The following is a 19442-nucleotide window of genomic DNA, read 5'->3' as shown; positions in this document are numbered from 1 at the left end:
CCGCGCTCCCTTTCTCTCCCTCGCCGTCCGGCAGAAATCGGAGCCTCCTATTGGCCGAGAAATGCGGGACGTGCGACGCGCACGACACAATATGCGTTATACATACCCCCGCCGGCCCAATCGCGACGAGCCGTCGCGATCACGTGAGCGCCGTCTTTTCAAGGTCATTGATGTTTTGGTTTCACGCGTAAACAGGCGTCATTCGCGATGATTTGCGTCTGTTTCGCGACCCTGTTCGCGTATGCGTGACGAGCGTGACACGCTCTCCGGTGCTCTCATGAAGATTCCACCTTGGCTCCCTCGGGATAACGAGAGGTTATCCTCGTGACGTTACGGTTGTGTTGTTACGCGGCTTTCCCTGCCATATGTTGCACTATAGCGCAACGACGCAATGTCGTTAACAGTTATAGAATACGGCACGAGGATAACCTATCGTCCAAACAGCTAAGGTGCATTGCACTCGTATTCTGTAATTGTCAACGACAATGCCGTTATTATTGTTGTCATTGCGCAGGTATAATATGGTGGGAAAGCTGCGCAACGACACGTCGTTAAAAGTTACGAAATCTAGCCACTGTGGGGAAATTTTCTCCCATTTTGAATTCCTTTCCGTATTATTCGATGTGTGCCTGCTGGCTACTTTTTCGGAGCGGAGATTCTGGAACCAAATTACAGAAATAACAGGTTTACAAAATTATTAGACCCGTTATTTTTGCACCCGTTAATTGGTTCCAGAAGTAACGGGTCCAATAATTCTGAAAACCCGTTATTCGTGTAATTTGATTCTAGAATTTCCGTTGCGAGTCGCCACTTAACGAGAAACTGAGGTCGTGATATGACTAAATAATGGAGTTAGACGTATTTCTATTTTTCAAGTAGTATGACTCAAGGGTTGGCCAGCCGTACCATTCATGATAATAAAAAACAGGCGAAATTCAACAAGCTGTAATTTTCGTAAAAATCACACTTTGAAGATTGTTTAAGAAGCACTTTAAAGTTTGAAGTCTGTAGTTTTTAACCACATTAGCTATATTAATGTTGTCGTTAATTTTCGTCAAAATATTTCGAGTTAAACGAAAAATGGCGACTGCTACGTTTCAAACTTCATCTTTCAGTTGAATTTTCAGAGTGAAAAATTATTTGATTCGAAAATGTGATACAGGCATTTTAAAGAGAAAACTACACTTTTTGCGAATTTATTAAAGAATGTCGTACAGATACGTGTCGTACGACGAATATTGTCGAATTTGCCGATGTAACTGTCCCTAACATTTTCTCCAGATACCCTAGAAATTCTCTATCCGACAGCCAGTGGTCTGTTCTTTATAGCTATATTGTTGAATTAGCGCAGCTATAAGGAACAGACTACAAAAGACCACACTATACCTCACTACTCTACCACCGAAATCATGAAAGCACACCACGACTGACATTCACGAACGCAACCGATATCGCACGTCATACATCGATATTGCGGACATGGTATGTAATACCGAATGCACATGTGGTATTTCTAAAACGTGCAATTATGCACGTTGCACCTAATGTGCAATAAATTAAAGCGAGTCAAGTATATTCTGTCTTGCTCTAACTTATTGCACCGGTTCAGCGGTGCAGCTAAAAAGAACTGACCGCTGCATTGCACATACGTGCTAAACAAATGTCTCTCAGAAGCACCCATTTGCGGAGTACTGACTAATTGCGAAGGACTTTACAGAAGTACCGACCAATCGGGTGGCCCGAATCGGACGCCAACGCGTGGAAAGAGGCACCTATCCCTCTGTCCTTTCCGTAAACAGTGAAACAGTCATCGACTTCCTCTCGTACGGTGTATACGTTAGTGTCAAGAAGTTTGGTCCTGTTCGAAGGAGTTCGTGAAAGGCGTTGCTCAGTAAATAGCGTGAAATAATCAGGTACGATGTTCTCTTATCTCCATTACGTTGCAAAACGCGATTACAATTGAAAGCGTACACGGTTTACCACGCAGCCCTGTTCGCGAAACGTTCTTCAAGCGCGAGAACGCGGTCGGCAACGAGATTCTCGTTTTTCCGACCATGTTTCCTAGCCTTCTCAAACGCCTTGGAAAAGTGCATTCGGCTTGCGCGGCCATTTTGTTTATTGTGTTCACTTTTGGAGGGAAACCGACGTCGAATATATACATCGCGACGATTGTTCCATCGTATTCGCGATTAATAGTGCGATCAGCGCAATATCTCAGCGTCGAATCTCGCGAAATAACGTAAAAATACCGTTTCCGTAGTTGGAAAAATCGTTCCCCGCCTTTGGTCTTATTGTGCATCCCCTCTCCCCCTCTATCCGTCCCCTTCTCCCCTCGTGTACCTATATGTGTATATATATATATACTTACTCAAGTTAATTTCCGCCACCTAAACCTGACGAATTTTCAGTCATGGCACGTACGAAGCAAACGGCTCGTAAATCGACCGGTGGAAAGGCACCCAGGAAACAACTCGCCACGAAGGCGGCACGTAAGAGTGCACCGTCTACTGGAGGTGTCAAGAAGCCGCATCGTTACAGGTATGAACGATAATCACAAGTAATATTTCGCATCTTTGTCTTTGATAAATGATTGTTTTACTTCTTAAACGATATAAAACGTTCGGTAAATGGTATAGTGAGTTTTGAAATGTGATACTAAAATTAGGAAAGATAATTGAGGCAATTAAGTATTTTTTGAACTAATGTTTCACTATGTATATATTAATTTTATACCATTTCAATAAGCAATTCAAGTACTCAAAATATTTTCCTCCGAAAATGTACCTTATGTCGATCTATTATTTTTTCAGGCCTGGTACTGTAGCCCTCAGAGAAATCCGAAGATACCAGAAGTCAACGGAGTTGCTAATTAGAAAATTACCGTTCCAACGTTTGGTTCGTGAGATTGCGCAGGATTTCAAAACTGACTTGCGTTTTCAAAGCGCGGCCATCGGTGCCCTGCAGGAAGCGTCGGAAGCATACCTTGTCGGTCTTTTCGAAGACACTAACCTCTGCGCCATCCATGCCAAGCGTGTTACCATCATGCCAAAAGACATCCAATTAGCACGACGAATTCGTGGCGAGCGCGCTTAATTCACTCACGATCACACAGGTCTCTTTCTAATTCATTTTATTATCATTTGGACACGTGTTTTTGAACGAACTAAAAACAAATATTTTGACTTTCTTCCGTGTATATTTACTATAGTTAACTCACTGCCAATCACTATAAAAATATTGAGAGAGGACCAGAGATATAACGTCCAATCTCCCTCTATTAGATTTCGTAATTCAACAAAACATAATCACAATTTGTGCAATGATAAGTATATGAAAAAAAAAAATAATAGGAACAAAAAAAATATATATATATATATAAAACATATTCGTCTTCAGCAAGAAAGAGAAATCACTGCAGAACCAGTAATTAGTTTTGTATACTTGGATACATAGAGAAGGGAATAAGACACGAGCAATATCGCAAGTATGTAGATTGCATGTACCTTTTTTTTTTTCTTTAATAGAAAGCATATCCAAGGATTAGCGCTTTTGTTTCTCGAGTATCGTTCGACACTACCAACTGTTGCTTTGTAATAGTACACAGATCGCACTCGTATATAATTCTTTACGTACAAATGAATCCTACTTACTCAATATATAAATTTTCATAAATGTAGTATTAAGGGACTGGATATCGTCTATATAATGCCGAAAACACTAGAAAATATATTTAGTTTCTTGGTTGTTCGTCACTATATAATTACATAACATTTTTTTCCCCGATCCACACTTAGTTCGGCACATTTCTAAAGTTTCAGGAACTTTTTGAAGAATGATGGTATAATATGATACAGTTTTTCTCATATATCTTATCTAAGAGATTCGACATGAAAGAAGCTGCTGCTTGAGATTATTCTTCCTTCGCTCTCGAAATTACTTCACGGAATTATTTATTTCTTCAGAGTAGCGACACACTTGAGAGCGATAGCGCAGCGACAAAACTATATTTTCGATGTATGTGGTGTTAATTTTTGTTGCGTTAAAGTAAATTTAAATATTATTTAGAAAAAAAGTGTGACCTCTCGAAACTCTTGTCTTTAGCAGCTGTTTTCATGTTGAATTTACTATTATGCTATATATAGGTTGTTGTAATTATCTTAATTCTCTTAAACCAGAATGTAGTAGTAGCTATTGATAATTGTAACCACAGCACAATGAAATACATTTTCTAATTGATGTAACGGAGCTCTGGAAACTTGTTTAATTGTAAAACCTACTCAACAATACGTATAATATAATTTCTCGTATCCAATTGCCGGGTCATCGTTGTACTTCCACGTACACTTGGCGCCGCAGATGCTTCACCATTCAGTTATGACTTTCGTCTATTGAATGATAAGACATCCGCGGTGATGAATGTACCATTCCGTTTGCAGCACGGCTGAATATTTTTCTCCGACGCATTTCGATACACATTCAATGAAAGAATTGATGTTCGATTAATTCTCACAAGACAGATTTTCTCGTTGGACTCACGTTCCTTTATAAATAAAAGTATCTTTAAAGGAACCATCTAAAGTGAGGTCTATAATGATTTTTGAATTTAAAATGTGAGAAATTGACCAATCATAATTGATTTTTCTTCTATAATTCGACTGATTGGTCAATCTCTCAAGTCTTACGCCTTAAATTCTCATTGTGAACCCCGCTTTAGGAACTACATTTAAGACATTTGTCGATGAAATGTAAGTTCAGAATATAGACCATTGTCTCTCAGAGTATGCGTTAAGGTTCTTGCACAATGCTTGCAGGCAACGGGAACAGAGAATGGCTGCGTTCAAAAAACACAAGCAGTCATTGATTATTGATCTTTACCGTTGGGATCCCTAAATTTCGACGAATTACGTTAACGAATTACTCAACCGCTGTGTCTTCTGAACACAACTAATAACACAGGCGATAGATCGCCAACCCATCAGAAACCGCGTATCAATTGCTATGCATTTATAAGCCTGTTGCTATATTTAGGCCTGGCATTGTGCAAGGACCTTTAAAATCGTCCGCGCCTGCGCCCCTGTGCGGATGCACGGAACCGCACGACGCTATCGATTCGTTGTGCCCGTAACGCGCATGCGCGCGCGAGAGAGTGATTATACGTGCGCGCGCGGCGGCGCTCTATATGCGCCGGGCTGCACGACACACATCGGCTGTCACGTTGCGCAAAAATTTAGCGCAACGTGCGAGAGCGTCGTGTGTGTACATACACACATACGTGTACGCCCGCTCCTGCTATATAGCGGTGTGACATACTGTACAACCCGGGGCTGGGCATTAAATTGTCTGTCATGAAATCGCAGGTCGATATTCTCGATGTTATAAAGCGGTCCGTCGTGTACGCCAGATGCTATTGTCGCGCGGATAGCCTTTCTCTCCGCAATGACGATTCTTTGAATCGCGTCTCTCGAATCGGCGTATCGCTTTCGCATCATCGAGATATATCAGCCGCGAATATGAGAGAGAGAGAGAGAGAGCGAATGACGAGATAACGAGCGGCCCGAAACGCGCGGTAATTGAATCGTAAATATAATTTATCACGCGTGTATATCTACACGCACGGAACTATTTTTCATGCACGCAAATCCACGGATACACGGATCGCTCCCAGTGGACGAGAACGGCCGAGTCGGCGTCCGCTTCTCCCGCGATAACGAAAATGCTACAGCGATCTGATGCATCTACGAATGTTACATCAAACACGAAAGATCCCGGTTTGTTTTTTCCTGTTGCATCTCGAATCTCCAACCGACGACGACAGCCGCTGTGAGGTGCCGAGTGCGATTTACGTGGTGGATCTCGCGTTCGGAGCAAAGCCTGAACGATTACGGTCGCACCGCACTTTTGTACGTATTCGACGCTCGTTCCGTCCACGGCGAGATCGGGACAACCGATCGTTCTCGTATGCGGCAATTCTCACACGCGGCGAATAAAATTCCTAATTAGACGTTTTCTCTTCGATACTCGAGGTGTGGAATTGACGAGCACACGGCCATCCACTTCATTAGCATCTCTCCTCACCCCTCCTTCCCTTTCCTTCGATCGCTCATCCCTCTTCTCGTCCCTTCGGTTCCTCTACACGCTTTTACGTACGCATGATAACGCGTATGTGGAAACGCAACGTTAGGTGTCGCAGAACCGGAAGAGTCCGCGAGCGCACTGTTTTGCATCCGGTTTACGGATGCGCGCGCGCGCATCCTCCCGCAAGATACACGGTATGTACACGACGTGACGTGTGTGCGGTATTTCCCGAGACTCACTGGAATCTCTCTCTCTCTCGCGTGCGTGCGTGCGCGCGCGGTGTCGATCGATCCATCGGTACTCGCCGCCCCCCAATGACAATTTCGTCGGCAGCGGCCGATTATCCGCCGCGTTCCGCGCCGATCCGAGCAAAACGAACTTCTCTCGGCGGGGAGGGGGGTGCGCTACGGGGGGAGGGAGCGTGCAGAGGGGCACGCGCTCGGGAGAGCGTATCGTAGTACGATTTAGTGCGATTGACAGGGCACTCTCGTCGCACTCGATGCACCGGCGACCAATACGACGCGCCGGCCGGCCGACGGCCTGTCGTCGGATTGGCCGACGACGCACCGCGGGCTCTATGTGCTCTCTCGTGCGATTTAATTTCAGGACAAGGGGAGGGACGCGGGAGAGAGCGAGAGAGAAAGAGAGAGAGAGTCGTGACTCGCTTGGGAGAACGTAGCGTCGTCCACTGCCATCGGAGTGTACGAGGAAACGGATAGTGGTGTAGCTTAGCTCTCGTGTACGTTCGTGTTCGACTCGTCGTCGTCGTCGTCCGAGGTGGGTATAGTTACGGGTTGCCGAGATCGCGCACGGGAAAACGGTGAGCACTGAAACGCGGGGAAATTCGGTCGTCGGGAACGGACGTCGGGACGATCGTGCGAGAAATATTCGAGACAGCGAGGAAGAAGGAGAGAGAGAGAGATCCCGCCGAGAGAAACGAAGCGTGATAGCGTTTTCCACGAGTTCGTCTCGCCACCATTTTGCGATCGTTTCGCTGTGTGACGCGGTCGACGTCCCGGTTCTCTTCCCCCGCGAGTGCGGGCTGATCTCAGCAGTGTGTGTATTCCGCGTATAGTCGAGGGCTCACGCGAATTCTTCGTCAGCGTGCGTTTTTTCCTCCTTCTCGCCTCCTCGGAGGGAACGAAAGTCTTCGTGTGCATTGCGCAACGCGCACGGCGTTCCTCGACGCGCGCGGTTCTTCCGCGCGCGCGAGAACAGCAGCAACGGATCGGTCTCTCCCACTTCGCGGCGTCGTATTCGCTACCACCACCACCGCCGTTATGTGTTGCTTTTCCCACTATTTTGCTGCCGAGCTTAGCTTTGATCTAGTTGTGGGTGTATCGTCGCGCGGCACTTCGGCTGCGCCGCTTTGTGGTTCGCGTCAGATGGTTTCGACCGCCGCCTCTTTCGAGACGCTTCACGTAATCTGTAACAAACGAGCGAGGCCGATACGACATCATATGAGAAGAAGCTGTTGAACGCGACTTGTGTACTGTTCGCGTTGGGAGGGATATTCTTTTTACTCGGATTTTTACCATTTCAGATTAAATCATGGCGCGTACCAAGCAGACAGCCCGTAAGTCGACGGGAGGGAAAGCTCCTCGCAAGCAGCTCGCGACGAAGGCGGCTCGTAAAAGTGCACCGTCCACCGGTGGCGTGAAAAAGCCTCATCGTTACAGGTATGCGAAACGCGCCGTTTCAGGCAATATTCGTTCGAGAAGTTTCGTTGCCAGCGTTATTGTTCGTTACTGAAAAGAGATAAAAATAAAGATACTTTCAAAGTGTAAACTCAGTACAACAGCCGATATCGCATAAATCGTCGAATAAATAATCACGCCTAAATCTGCTTCGCATTTTTGCGCATGTTTAAAGCGTGATATTTTTTTATGTTCTGCAATAAAACAGGCCTGGTACCGTGGCTCTTCGAGAAATCAGAAGATACCAGAAGTCGACGGAATTGCTGATCAGAAAGCTGCCGTTCCAACGGCTGGTACGTGAGATCGCGCAAGATTTCAAGACCGATCTGCGTTTTCAAAGTGCTGCCATCGGCGCCCTGCAGGAAGCATCCGAGGCGTACCTCGTCGGTCTCTTCGAGGACACCAACCTGTGCGCGATCCACGCCAAGCGCGTCACTATCATGCCCAAGGACATCCAGCTAGCCCGGCGAATCCGCGGCGAGCGTGCTTAAGAGACGCTATCTAACTCCCATACATACCGGTTACAATTATTATTATTATTATTATTATTAATTATTATTATTATTAATTGCCGTTCGCAATTATCGTGGATGAAGCACATTCATTCCAAGCTACTACGTATTGTGTTTTATTTTATATATTAGGTAGAATTATATACAAAATATGTGTAACGTGCATCGGTTTCTGCCAGATGAACATGATTATGAATTGAATACAAAGGAATTCATCGTTTTTTCGGATCAATCACTGAATGGAACGTACAAAAGAAAAAAAAAGTCATTTTCCTTTCTTCTTTCATAACTCGGGCGATCGATGTTTCAGAATTAACTTTCTACTTATCATTACATTCATCGATATCGGAATTTTAACTTTTCGTTCATTATTTATTGGTGTCAGAATTGAGTTTTTGTTCATTACCTATCGGTGACGTCAGAATTAATCTTTTTCGTTTCATTATCTATCGATGGATTAACTGTTGAATGTCATTAGTCATAGGAAAATTCACAGTAACGACGACACGCCTGACATTATCTCGCGCGTGTGTTATTGAACTGGAAGATTAACACGACGTAATTGCAATATGCGCAATTTTTGCAGTCGCGTTAGTCATGGTTTGTCGGTGTGCGAACGTTAATATAACGTTTGTACAAAGCAACTTCGGAAGATACGTCGTTAATTTTTCCACAAAGTTAAACCCAGCGACTTAAGAAAGCGGCAATTTTTATTTCTCACTATTTTTATCCGCTTCCTTTATCATCATTAATATTAAGGCGTTAATGATGGTCATCATATTATTAGTACTCGTAAAAAGTGTGCACTAGAATAAGATATTCTCATAGTGACCTAACGTAGCGTGCTTAACGTATTAGATTTTTTGATTGTACCCGCATTACAGAAATCGTCTTGGTCACGAACATTGTGTAAAAAATTTGTGTAAAAATAAACATTTCGTAAATAAATCTTCTAAATTCGCACAACTCGTTTTTATGTTGCTTCACCTGAAAGTCCGTCAATCTTCAGTTGATTTGTATAATTGACGTAACATATGGCGCGGGTAAATATATGCGTATAATTAAATCAATAAGATTTTATTGAATGAGGTTTTGACGTTCTTATAATAATACAACATGATTATAATTTCCATTTATAACAATTCTGTAATTCGCCAATGGTATCTTTTTTGCACGTGTAGTTAACAGGAAAATAATCTTTCGATGTATACAGGGTGGGGCATTTAAATTGAGACACCTTGATACAACCAAAATAAAAGCAAAGTAGAAAGAAATGTCGCTTTTCGATGATTTCATCCTAGTATTTTTATACGCAAAACGAACAGAAATCGGTTTGTACTAAAAGACTACGTGATATCATTAAAAAAATATGAAGTTGACTTTGAAGTGATCTTGATTTATTGACAATACAATGAAATTAAAATCACCAAAATATGTGCTCCTCTTCAAACCCAACAAACTTTTGTCTCAAACATTTCTTTCTATTTTCCTTCATTTCTGTTATATTAAGGTATCTCAATTTAAATGCCCTACCCTATATATACGTAAATCGATGTAATTACGCTTCGCTAGCTCTGATTTCGATAGTTCTAATTATACAATGTTATTATAATAATATAACTATTACAATCCAATTGTAGTTATGCCAAGAATTACACTGCTTCAATCAGTAAATTTTACTCATACGAAATATTAAAAAAATAAAAGAATTGTGTGTGTGTGTGTGTGTGTGTGTAAACATGGTTGTAAAGCGCTAAAAGTACACATTTTTACAAACATTTATACGCACTTATTATTGGACAATAATAAATACAAGTTACAAATTATATTAAATCTACGCGTTAAAAATTACAAGTTCATAAATTATGTATCGTTTGCGAAATTTATACCTACAAATGTCACAAGTATCTTCATTTCTAATAAATAATGTGATATTCTATTACCGCATTGTTTATGCGTAATATACATGAGAAACACTCGAGGTGATAACATACCAAGCCACATATCACAATAAATGATCAAAAGAAAATTACAAATCACAAGCGAGAGTTATTGTTATCCCATTCCGTAATATTTGTGCTTATTCCCTAGTGTGACTTAATTAAGGAGAGATTCCTGTCTAAATGACGAATTTTTATTTATATTTTGATGACAAATATTGACATTTCTTATTAAAGCTATTGGATTTATAAGGTTTTAAATACATATATAAATATAATTAAATAACATTTACATAAATGAGAAGTTTGAATTTGTCAAAAATTGTTCTTATTTAATTTGGCTTTCGAGTTAGCGTTGTGTCCTTCATAGATTTATTTCCGACGTTTCGTCAAACATTCCAGTTCACTTTTTTTGAATGAGAAACGATCCGAAATTGTCGCTTACACAGGACTTCTTTTTATACGGATCTGCATGGACCACTATTGGATAATTTCGAATTACAGAACAAAGGATGATACAAAATAGTTTGTAACATTTAAATTATGAAATATAAAGACCTATAAAATTCATAAATGTTACTTAGATATAATTAAATATGTATATCAAACTTCATATTCAGAAGTCCAATAGCTTGAATTAAAAAAGTATCAAAATTCACTATTCACTTAAAAATTCATTATTCACTATTTACTATTCACTTAAAAATCCATTATTCAGATAGAAATCCTCCATTAATGCGAGATATTGAGGCCGTAATCCATTTTACAAAAATGTATACGCTCTAAGATTGTCCTGCAACTCAATAATTTATTACCTCGAGTCATTCGTCAATATTATAATTACGCGAATATTTACAAAGTTCTATCCCAACGTTTTATAGACGATTGTTGTAATGTCACGTTTGGGAAGGAGAAAACTACAAAAAGGAAAGATTTTTTTGATGCAATGTTAATGAGGAGGAGGAAAAGTATCTAATTTGCGCACATATATATGTATATATAGGTTTATACATATATATATATATGTATATGTATGCATATACATACATACACACACACACATATATATATATAGCGTATACATGTATATATATATATATAGCGTATACATGTATATATATATATATATATATATATATATATGAATAAGTAATAGTACTTCGCGTTACTATTATTCTCACAAGGAGACCACACAAAGTTGGAAATTCAAACAAACTTTAATAGTTTATGGGAAGATTCCCGAAGTACAAACGTAGAATGTTAGGTATAGATGGTCAGCCACTCCAAAATTATTAACGAAGAAAGATTTCAACGACTGGTGTAGTATAGCCGAAATTCGAAACGATGCATAGCAGGACGTCTAATTGCTAAAACGTAAGTCCGATTCGATTCCTCACCGTGGTTTTTCTTACAACTGATTTTTCTTTTTTTAAATAAAATAGTAATTCTTTAATTCTTTTATTAGCGAAAAGATGCAATATAAGAACAAAATAAATTTTCAAATCGAAATTTTTATTGATTCTTCGTACAACGTAATTACTTACGCCTCGGCTATGCCACATCGGTCTACGTGGACGCTGAAATCTTTCTCGTTAATAACTTTTGAACGGTCGGCCGTTTATATCTAATATTCCATGTTTATATTTAGAAAGTCCCCCCTTATAAATTATTAAAATTTAGTTCATATCCGAGTTTTCAATTTCGTACGGTCTCGTTGTCAGTTATTTACATGAAAAATTGTCAGTTTCTAAAATGGTTATACGTTGTTGCGTGGCGGTATATATATTTATCTATAGTAATGTAGCATAATAGGCTTGAAAAAGTGAAATGTGATAGAATTCATCCCTGTCATCTCTGTACTAATATTACAATTTCAGCAGGGACCGATGTAATTTCGCCGAGCTCAAATTTGGATCTGAGAAAGAGAGACTATGTCTAAGTTTAATCACAAATGAACGTCGATGGAAGCGGAACATGTTGTCATTCTTGACGATAAGAGACGATTTCTTTGCATATGCCTATTACGTAAGAAACTCAGTTCACCGAAATTATATATATCGGTTTCAACTCCCGGTTTTAAGTAATTTATAGCGGCGGAGCTTACACACATATATGTAGAGATTTCTATAATAAAATATACTCTTTCATTCGCGTTTACAACAGAGATAGAGGAAAACACAAACGAGAGTATTACGCGAGTCATAGTGGCAACGGTAACACTGCAAAAATTACAGCTGAGAGAAAAGGAGAGATTTCATGCCTAGCATGATAAGCGCTTTTCGATTTCTGTATAAACTTTATCGAATTAACTTAAACGAAAAAAATCACCGTTAAACAAATATTCACCTAATTGTTACATCGGTATTACACAATGTGACATGTATGTGTGCGGACATACGATCGCTGCGACGTCCTTTCGTTTATAATCGAATGTGGTTGTTGTTTCCCGAGGCTGGGCTTCTGACTTGTCGTCTAGCCCTAATTGAACAGAGATGCAATAATCCTTCGTTATCGCTTTTTTAATTAATTGCAAGAAAAAAAAATCAGTGTCAATTCAGGCAAACAGACAAACATGAGTCATTTTTACATTAGTTAGAACATTTAATGGTTTGAACCAGGACTGCTTCTGTCTTGAAGCGAGGTTGTAGACAGGTGGGTTAATTAAAGGCCTTCATATATGGATGATTGGATAAGAAGTAAAGGTCCTTGCACAATGCCAGGCAATAGAAACAAAGAATAACAATAGATTGCCCGTGTTATTCTCTGTTCCTGTTGCCCGACATAATGCAAGGATCTTAAGATTTACGGTCCCATTAAGTGGGGTCTACAATGAGAATATAAAGCGTAAGATTTAAGAAATTGACCAATCATAATTGATTGATTTCTCTTCTATAATCCGACCGTGATTGGTGGGTCGGTTTTAACCGGTTAAAATCCTAGTTACTTCTACTTAAAGTCAAATTTACTCGTCACTTCTATCTCGTATACGTAAATCTAAAGAATTATATTGATCGGTCAACTTCCTTACTGTTTAAGACGCGGTTTCACAACCTCCGGTTAACTTAATTCGCTCATCGTTCCATTAGAATTGATCAATCGCATCAATCGCAAGCGCGTTAGTCTCGTTACCGTTGCTCGAAAAGTAACGAATCGTTACTTTTCCGTTATTTATTTAATACAAATTCAATCATACGTCTATATATTAAAGATAATTTGTTAAAGTTAAAGAAAAATAAGTTAAAAAGTTAACTGTATATAAATTATAAATGTTAAAAAATAATACTTTTAATAGTTTCTTATTAAATACACAAACTCGTTGAATTTTACCAAAATTCTTTATTAATCTCTAATAGGAGTGGATGTCCCATCGTACCGTCATGAAGACATCCTCTATGTGACGTTAATACAGAGTTTCCAATGCTAAATAGCCGTTTTTACCGATACATTGTTTGGAGAAGTGATGTATTGTATATTTGATAAAATATTTCTTTAATATTCGCGGGTAGTGTCGTTCAACATTTCGATATTTCAAGGTTCTGATTTAATGACAAAAGTAACGGTTATATTCATTACCGTTAACCAAAAAATGTAACTTCTTTACTATCACGATTTTCCATCACTGATTTAAAATTAAGTAAATTCACTGAACTCGAGTCGTTCGCTTGACTAAGAATTCCTCCGAAATGATTTCATTTAATTATCACTTTATATATACAATTAAGGCAATACGATATCATTGCTGCATTCTTATCGGATTATGCATGTAAGGGCGTGACATGACATAAGCAACGGTGACTTCATGCAAGGAGTAACTATGAAGTAGCAGCGTTTCTCTTTGTAATAACAATAACAATTTACGTAACTTTTTTTCTTTATAGATTGAGCCACGAATAATCTCTCACTATGAATGGACGGATGGTTCGACAATCAGAAGTTGGATGTCTTTTACAATGTATATTCTACTTCGAAGCTATCTAAACATCACATTGTCACATTACGCGTTGTTACAAAAATTAGAAGCGGTTCTTCAATGCGATTGCACATTGTCGTGATACTTAATATCTATATACATTATGTACACGCATACTTATTGACAATTTAAGGGCATGTAACTTACAATTATTACCATGTGTTACCATGTCACAAATTTAAAATGCGTTTTGTACTCGAGTGAATTCTCATGTGAGCAAAATTCACATACGTGTTACAATAATCCTAAGAATACGTACGTCTAGTAATTGGTGGCTCAACCCATTCATTGAAGAATAATTTCCAATTATGTCACAAAATATACTTCGATGCAAAATTATTTACTGCTTGAATGATTATTTCTACGATTCGCAAAATGAAAATTTTAATTGAAGAAATTTCAGGCGACAGAAATGTATATTGCACGCATTCTGATCATAATTAGTTTAAGTTTAAATTTATATATAAGGATGTATTAAAAAAAAAACATTCCGTATCAAGAAATCTTAAGAAAATAATTCCTTTCCAATGAGGAATGATTGTACATTTAATTTGGAACGTACTCAAACATGGCACAACATGTTCAGGAAGCGCTGACGTATTAAGAGGAATCAAGGAAATGTGTTATAATAATTATTTGTACACCTGATTCATTAACGTGGTTTAAAAAAAAGCACAAGCAGACAAGCTATGCATCTATGAAACAACCAGCCTTAATATCACTGAGCAAATAAAAAAAACACTACATAAATAACTTTTCAACTTGTAACTTTTATTAAGATAAACTAAAAAGGTTGTTCTTTTCTCTAACAAGTGTAGTCAATTATTGTGTAGGGAAATTATTTATCTCTACTGAGCGTTTAAATCAGAGAAGATCAATATTATATAGTATTATATAAATATACAAAACCTTAAATGTATATCAAGTTTAGATCTCGGCTGACATTAGCAAACATCAACGATGGGAACATGTATTATACTAGCAGTAAGTACAATTAAATCACTAAATATCATGTATCGTTGCTATCTTATACAATTTTGTTCGGGATTCCTTTATCAAAAAACACGTTTCTGCAATCTATCGCGAATAATAATACTAAAAAATAGACGGAGAGATGCACACAAATATATATATATATATATGTATATATATACACACATATATACATATATATACATATACATGATATTATTCCTGATACATATGTGTGGGCGTATATACACACACATATATATACACATACACTTGTGAGTATACACAATACATGACGAACACGACAGCACAACCTGACACGTTTAAAGTATGATTGCTGTGTTACCTGTAGAGATCACGAACCGCTTGATCTTCTCGAAACGCGTTTCGACATGTGTTCAGCTTATTTTCCAACGCCTGTGAGGAAAAACAAACGTGATTAGAATATGTTACTTAATATTGTACCCTGGAGAAAAATAGAACCAATGCACTTCGCTCTTCGCAGATACAGAAATTTTAGAATCCATTAGCGTTGGAAATCTCCTAAAAATACGAGTTCCATAATTGGGAAGTGAGGTCGCGTTGGTCCTTTTTTCTTCAAGATACAAGGTTATACAGGATGAAGCAATAACTATTTTATCACTTTAAATATCTTCAAAACTACGAATAACAGAAAAATGTATCTAACAAAGTATGTGATACAAAATCGGTCGTCTTATGGTTGTAACGCTTTTCCTTTAGACGGAATCGTTTTTCAAAGTGAAGACGACCGCTTCTGCATCATGTAATTTCTGTTAAATAAATTTTTCTCTCACTCTCCTAGTTTCAAAGATATTAAAGGCGGTAATAGTTATTGCCTCACTCTGTATATATCATACTTTGCATGAGATAATATAAGGAATGTTGCATTGAAAGCTGTGTGAACATTCGGTTGATGTTTTAATAGTAGAAGCAGAAAATGGTGCCCAATCTTTGATGATGATATATATAGGCGGAGAAACGAAAAATTTCTATACAATGAACGTGCAGGGATGCTGGAAGCGGATACGTGCAAAAACAAAGAGAACCAAATAAAGACCTGCTTCCTAGGGAGGTGCAAAATAATTTAACGGTGAGAGATCACGATGAAGATCTGCACGTGGTCGGCTTTGGTTGTTGCCTTATACACCGAACAGATGCATGTGTCTGGGCCGTCGATAAATCGCTAGACGACGTGACATTCGATATTTGTTCGCTCGGACAGAAGCATTTTATTCTTCTACAGCCTGTGCAGACCCATCTGTCAAGCTACCAAAACACCAACCGTATCATACTAACTACCAACGTCACAATACAAGTCGTTTATTAATAAATGTAACGATAAATATTCACGCAACACTCTCTCTCTCTCTCTCTCTCTCTCTACTATGTATTTAGTAACACGCATAGTCACATTCTGCTAGTTTGATCGACATACAGTGCCTCTAATTGAGTGAAACGTGCTGTCAAGCAAATCGAATATGGTCAAAGGAGCTCGTCGGATCAAGATAATCTCAAATCAGTGAATTCATATCATGGTATACATAGTTGCTCGGTACTATCAAATTCATATACAGCAACTATATAATTTTTGAGCTATATATAAAAAAGTAGGGAGAAACACGCAAGCCATGCCTCAAGCTTAGAAAACTGTGTATGTACGAGAGGACAAAATGGTATTGCTCTGTTATGCTTACCCCTACTTTCCGCATAAGGTCGCCGATCATATTCATCGCCAGTATTCTGGTGCAGGGTGGCAATGGTTGGTTCACATTGTTATTGTTGTTTCCAATTACCGCTCCTACCATCCCGTGTCCAACTAAGACGAAACAAGAACCAATGTGATATATCGTTAATACTTGTTGCAAGCGGATAAAATTGTTCAATAAAATGTAACAGCCATATCGTCGGACTCGGTTTTAATATTATAAAAAAAAAAACATTCGTGGAAAATAATTGGAAATATTTATTCAGTTGCACAATCAGTTGCCTCCTCATGTTGATATATGCTTAAACAACTTAATTTTCAAAAACAAATCACTCAGTCTCCCGAAAGTATTTTGAACAATTTTCGTCTTGCCTGCATTCATTTTGATACTCTTTAAATTTGGCAGCGGTTCCTCGAGTCCGAGATAAAAGAAAATACGCTTCGCTTTAAGAAAATGATTATATATCCTACTTTTCAATGGCGAAGTTGTTGTGCTACTTGGAGGTATGGTTTGCGGTGGTAATTGACTGGCGGGTGAATTCGACTCCAATTCGGCCTGCAGCTTATTGCTATCGACGATATTACGAACTCTATCGACGGTCTTATTATTGTCCGCATGATGCCTCTCGTGCACCTGTATTTCCTGTTTTAGGTCTGAAACATCGCAAGATACCAGCTAACGTCAACAACAACCACCAAAAACACACATACATCAAACAAGAGAAAGCCTTTTCTGACCAACCTCTGACTTCATCCATTAATCTTTGCACTATAACTTTTAAGCCTTCCTTCTCATCCAGCTCCGATTCGAGCAAGGCATTCTTTTCTATAGCTGAATTAAACTTAGCCTCTATTTCCTCTTCTGTGACCCTATTTATTCTGCAAGAGATACATATCGTCGCTTGTATCATTTGTCGGATGATAACTGTCAATCCGAATTCAGACATATGAAATACCTGTGCGCCCTTTCTAAGTCATCATTCTTTTGTTCGAGTTCTCTAATATATTTCAGTAAGTGTTCATGCTGCAGCTGCAGATCTTGCGCCTTTCCTTGAAACATAGCACAATCCGTGGACTGTTGATCCAATCGTGCCCTCAACTGTTCGATCTCTGTGGCCAACCTCGTGTTCCTTTGTCTCAGTTCTCTGTTTGTCTTCTCCGCTTGCTCCAAGGAAGTTTCCAATTCTTTCTCTAACATTTGCGAATTCTCTTGGAATTCTTCCAGCTCACGCTCAACATCGTCTTTCCTGTGGCAACGGTGGATTGTTTTTCCCAAGCATTTTGACCTCGATAAATATACACCATGCTTTGTATAAGTGAAAGCTTGATGCAACAACTAACCTCTGATGCAACTGATGAGCCAAATCCATCCAATATTGAATCTCGTCATCCTTCGACAGAAATTCTGGTGGATCCACGTCCATCGTTGCGCTCGTGGATCGTTACAGAAATATGTACAATCTTGTCGCCCTCTCGATCTTGACTTTTCAAGGAGTTACGAACAGATACGATCGTTGTTTCACGGTATCGCACACTGCAAATTCTGCAAAAGACAAACGTGAAACGAAATCTCGTGACGAGGGGAGGGGAGGGGGGATGTAAAAATCGGAGCGAACGAACAAGCGGACAGTCGTTGCGTTTGATCAGACGTATTTCCAACGTTACTCTCGAACACGTGAAAAACACATCCTACTGTGTCTCATTCGTCGATAAAAGCGTGAGCGAAAAGAGAGGAACGCGACTTCGTGGACGCGAAACGCGTTGCGAACATGTTTTCGCGGATGGATGCTGACCTTGAATCGAGCGTTACCTGACGAGACAGACGTAGTCATGCGCGTAAACGCAAATGTCATTACCGTGTTATTACGAGTCGCACTAGCTGACGAGGAGGCGAACGTGGGAAGTACACAAAGTAAAATCGCTGCAGCTAACAGCGGCGAGAAGACAGGTGGATCTCGGCCGTCCTCGAAATGAATATCGTGGAATCCGGATCGACAGCTATCGCAGAAATCTCAGGATCTCGTCGCGCGAGTCGACGTGCGATGGAAAAAATTACGCCCGAGATCGCGACCACCGCGTCGCTCGGTATTCGCTCGCGGATTCCGCTGGCGGATCGGAGGATCGTGTAAAATGGTGGCAGGGAGGCAGGTGGAAAAGTTGAAAAGAGGGAGCGAGGGTACACAGCAACATACCACACAGCTAACCACGTTGCGAGCCGAGATCTGTCCGAGGCTGGCCAGGGCTGCGTTCAGAAACTACGTCTAAGAGAATCCGATTTTACCCAACACCACAACTGAAAGTTCGGAAACCAGCTCACATACACACACTCGCTCAGGCTCGTATTCTGAACTCATTTTTATCAATAAAAGTGCCTCGATGTGGCCTCTCAGCCAATCAGTGCCCGCATCTGTAACTGTCAACGAAAGTATCGTTAAGGCCCGTATCAGTTTACGGATTGGGATTGAATTGAAATTTGGCTAATCAGAGCAAGTTTCACTGGACTCGAGTCTTTAGTGAACTTTGCTCTGATTGATCAAATTTCAATCTCAA

The 19442-nt window shown here is 39.6% G+C and overlaps 3 protein-coding genes across 5 annotated transcripts; 2 read left to right on the top strand and 1 right to left on the bottom strand.

The window, feature by feature from the left end:
- The first annotated feature begins 1776 nt into the window (after positions 1-1776).
- LOC106740705 (histone H3.3) lies at positions 1777-3520 on the top strand. The gene is made up of 3 exons (XM_014612012.1): positions 1777-1913; positions 2409-2538; positions 2811-3520. Exons 2-3 carry the CDS (start codon positions 2411-2413, stop codon positions 3091-3093), a joined length of 411 nt encoding a protein of 136 aa, XP_014467498.1. The 5' UTR covers positions 1777-1913; positions 2409-2410; the 3' UTR covers positions 3094-3520.
- A 3065-nt stretch (positions 3521-6585) lies between these two features.
- LOC106740706 (histone H3.3) lies at positions 6586-9245 on the top strand. Its single transcript, XM_014612013.1, has 3 exons — positions 6586-6852; positions 7619-7754; positions 7981-9245. Exons 2-3 carry the CDS (start codon positions 7627-7629, stop codon positions 8261-8263), a joined length of 411 nt encoding a protein of 136 aa, XP_014467499.1. The 5' UTR covers positions 6586-6852; positions 7619-7626; the 3' UTR covers positions 8264-9245.
- Positions 9246-11331: 2086 nt separating this feature from the next.
- On the bottom strand, positions 11332-19363 carry LOC106740712 (nuclear distribution protein nudE-like 1-A). 3 transcript variants are annotated; one of them, XM_014612023.1, is made up of 8 exons: positions 19085-19344; positions 18234-18435; positions 17849-18139; positions 17635-17771; positions 17364-17546; positions 16882-17003; positions 15513-15583; positions 11332-12702 (listed from the first exon to the last, which is right to left on the bottom strand). In XM_014612023.1, the coding sequence occupies exons 2-8, from the start codon at positions 18314-18316 to the stop codon at positions 12645-12647; spliced, it is 945 nt and encodes a 314-aa protein (XP_014467509.1). In that variant the 5' UTR covers positions 18317-18435; positions 19085-19344; the 3' UTR covers positions 11332-12644. The 3 variants fall into 3 exon arrangements, with proteins under 3 accessions (XP_014467509.1, XP_014467507.1, XP_014467508.1); XM_014612021.1 differs by lacking the exon at positions 11332-12702 and adding an exon at positions 16245-16453 and having other exon boundaries at positions 19085-19363; XM_014612022.1 differs by lacking the exons at positions 11332-12702; positions 19085-19344 and adding exons at positions 16245-16453; positions 18749-19064.
- Between the last annotated feature and the right edge of the window lie 79 nt (positions 19364-19442).

Source organism: Dinoponera quadriceps, unplaced genomic scaffold (genome assembly GCF_001313825.1).
Source record: "Dinoponera quadriceps isolate SergipeBrazil2010 unplaced genomic scaffold, ASM131382v1 scaffold558, whole genome shotgun sequence".
In the NCBI taxonomy this organism is placed as follows: Eukaryota; Metazoa; Arthropoda; class Insecta; order Hymenoptera; family Formicidae; genus Dinoponera; species Dinoponera quadriceps.
This window is presented reverse-complemented; position numbering and strand designations above follow the sequence as displayed.

What these genes read in the sequence shown, in the direction of transcription:
- LOC106740705 (XM_014612012.1), top strand. Translation starts at nt 2,411, where the DNA reads ATGGCACGTACGAAGCAAACGGCTCGTAAATCGACCGGTGGAAAGGCA. An exon ending in AAGAAGCCGCATCGTTACAG is followed by an intron (nt 2,539 to 2,810) that starts GTATGAACGATA and finishes TTATTTTTTCAG; the next exon opens with GCCTGGTACTGTAGCCCTCA.
- LOC106740712 (XM_014612021.1), bottom strand. Translation starts at nt 18,316, where the DNA reads ATGGACGTGGATCCACCAGAATTTCTGTCGAAGGATGACGAGATTCAA. An exon ending in GCTCATCAGTTGCATCAGAG is followed by an intron (nt 18,140 to 18,233) that starts GTTAGTTGTTGC and finishes CCGTTGCCACAG; the next exon opens with GAAAGACGATGTTGAGCGTG. An exon ending in ATTAATGGATGAAGTCAGAG is followed by an intron (nt 17,547 to 17,634) that starts GTTGGTCAGAAA and finishes GCGATGTTTCAG; the next exon opens with ACCTAAAACAGGAAATACAG.
- LOC106740706 (XM_014612013.1), top strand. Translation starts at nt 7,627, where the DNA reads ATGGCGCGTACCAAGCAGACAGCCCGTAAGTCGACGGGAGGGAAAGCT. An exon ending in AAAAAGCCTCATCGTTACAG is followed by an intron (nt 7,755 to 7,980) that starts GTATGCGAAACG and finishes GCAATAAAACAG; the next exon opens with GCCTGGTACCGTGGCTCTTC.